This window comes from Penaeus japonicus, unplaced genomic scaffold (genome assembly GCF_977035675.1).
Source record: "Penaeus japonicus unplaced genomic scaffold, GWHDUDI00000001_assembly GWHDUDI00000032, whole genome shotgun sequence".
NCBI lineage: Eukaryota > Metazoa > Arthropoda > Malacostraca > Decapoda > Penaeidae > Penaeus > Penaeus japonicus.
Window position 1 is genome coordinate 28,905,761 of NW_028234434.1, and position 2,500 is coordinate 28,908,260.

General features: G+C 37.1%; 1 protein-coding gene across 1 annotated transcript in view; it reads right to left on the minus strand.

Moving 5' to 3' along the window:
* Positions 1-417: 417 nt before the first annotated feature.
* LOC147467990 (uncharacterized) overlaps positions 418-2,500 on the minus strand; it is a 2,610-nt gene continuing 527 nt past the window's right edge. The window contains exons 2-3 of the mRNA XM_086556218.1: positions 1,527-1,621; positions 418-656 (exon numbers count right to left, since the gene is read on the minus strand). Of these exons, the coding sequence (XP_086412344.1) occupies positions 464-656; positions 1,527-1,621 (288 nt within the window). The 3' untranslated portion in view covers positions 418-463. The remainder of the gene's footprint in view (positions 657-1,526; positions 1,622-2,500) is intronic.

Genomic DNA, 2,500 nt, shown 5'->3' on the forward strand with positions numbered 1-2,500 from the left:
CAATGACACTATTGGTAATAACAAAAACAATAAAGAGAATAAAAAGTAATGATTATGTCTAAAATAATGATGATAATAATAAATTAAGGTAATAAGAAAATCATAGGAATAATAATAACAACAGCAATAATGATAATGATTATTTTCACAATTATTATGATAATGATAATGATTATTATTGTGGTGCTGCTGCTGCTGCTGATGATGATAATGATGGGAATAATAAAAATGTTACAACTAATAATGGACAACAATATAATTAATAAGATGTAGATATCTATAGCAATAGATGCTACTACTGCTATCATCTCTGCAAAAAACAAGTACTAATACTAACAATAAGATAAAAAGAAAATAACAGGACTTATAAGAATCATGATAATGATGTTAATGACAATCGAAATGATGATAACAATCTTGAGAATGCGAACATTGATTACGATTATAATAATCCTACCAACGACTAAATCATCAGCGAGCAGACCTTGAGGAAGACGTGGGCCTTGGACTTGGCCGAGGCCTCGAGGTCCGGGATCTTCCTTGAGTCTCTCCTCGACATCAGGAAGGGCGGGTAGGAGGCGCAGGGGGCGGTGGGGGAGGAGGGAGAGAGGGGGGGCGGGGAGGGGGTTTTTCCCCCGCGCTCGGCCGAGGCTTGGCTACGGAAAACGATTGGAGGATTAGGTTCGTGGGATTGGATTTCAAAAAAGGGTTTAAAGGGATTGATGATTAAGGTTTTAGGGTTATGGTTGTTGATTTAAGTAAGGGGATTAAGATTTAGATTTTTTAAAGCATATTTGGAATCCTTTAGTAAAGGTTAATAATATAGATTCATAGTGCTGGATTTCAAGTTTGATTTAAGGGAATCGGTTAAATATAAGGTATCAAATTCAATACAAAATTGTGTAAACGAGTAAAAGTTTGTATTTTTGAAGTTCCATGTATTCCATAAACAAATGAATATATGGGAAACAAAGCAAACTTCTTCGGTGATTTTAAGATAATATCAGATATTTGCAGATATGAAAATCATTGTAACATACATCAATTATGTAAAACTACAATACAATGCATACGAAATCTACCATACGTGTAATAGCGATTGATAGATATGCGAGACAGGGATGTTGTGTGAGAGAGAGAAAGAGAGAGAGAGAGAGAGAGAGAGAGAGAGAGAGAGAGAGAGAGAGAAAGGGGGGTGGGGGTGGGGGTGGTGGGTCAACGGATAACCAGCAATATTTACCACAACACATAGCATGACAATCACAAGCACCACAACATACAGCACCACAATAGCAAAAACCCAGACGATTACTCGATGCCACAAGTGAAATGAAAATGACAAAACTACTCGAAGAAATGACACGCAACCTAACAGTGAAAAAATAACATTATATAAAAAAAAAAAAAAATGTACGCAAAAAAAAAACCACACAATTCTAAACAAAATACACAAGATACATTTCCCACGTGCAGTGAAAACAACGTTCTAATAAGCATGTTCACCACGACGACGAACGACTGAATACCCGATTTGCGCGGACCAAGCCAGCGGAAAGGCGCCGCCGGCGGAGTGCGGGGGGGAGCGGGGGTCGCACTCGACCACGGAGGGGGCGCGCGACCGCTGAGGAGCAACGGAACATTATTAATTAAGGATGGATGGCGCTCGAGTTCTGTTGAGGTGCAGAGCGAATAAGTGAACTCCATTGATTACATTGTGAATATCTAAATGTACACATGTGCAACGTTGTACGTGTGTGTGTGTGTGTGTGTGTGTGTGTGTGTGTGTGTGTGTGTGTGTGTGTGTGTGTGTGTGCGTGCGCATTCGGGGGCACATGTAAGGGCAACAGCAAGGCAGACATGGTCCATTGCAAGTGTTTTCCATGCCTGCTAACATTGCATAATGCCAGGCTGCCAAGAACAAGCAATAGATTACACTTTACCACACGTGACCATTGTGAAAATCAGCACAAGAATGTAAACAACCTACTTCAATAGTGTCACTGCGTAAAAAAAAGAAAATATAAAAAAAGATAATTGTCAGGCTTTGTGACCTCGACACACTCAAGGCAACCACAGTGTAATTATCTACAGCGTTCGTGAAATACCAAACTAAAAGTTTAAAATAAATCATTATTTCTGTGATTTGTAATTTCATTATATGTGTTGCTAGTGAATACAATAACGTTGGCATTAACTACATGATTCTTAGTCTTATTTTTATTCTTTTATTGTAATGATTATAACTATTTGCTACTGAAATTATAATTGTTAAAGTTCATTTCCTTTATCTTTTCAATAATAAGATGGCACTCATCATCGTCATATCCATTGTTATTGTACTGATAATCATTCTCATTATCATCATTATTCTCCATATTATGATTGCAGTTGTATTATTATATTATCAATTGCAGTGATAAAAATACAATTATTATCATTATCATTATTATTCATCATTCTTGTTACTACAACAATGATGATGATCATTCCGAACATTACT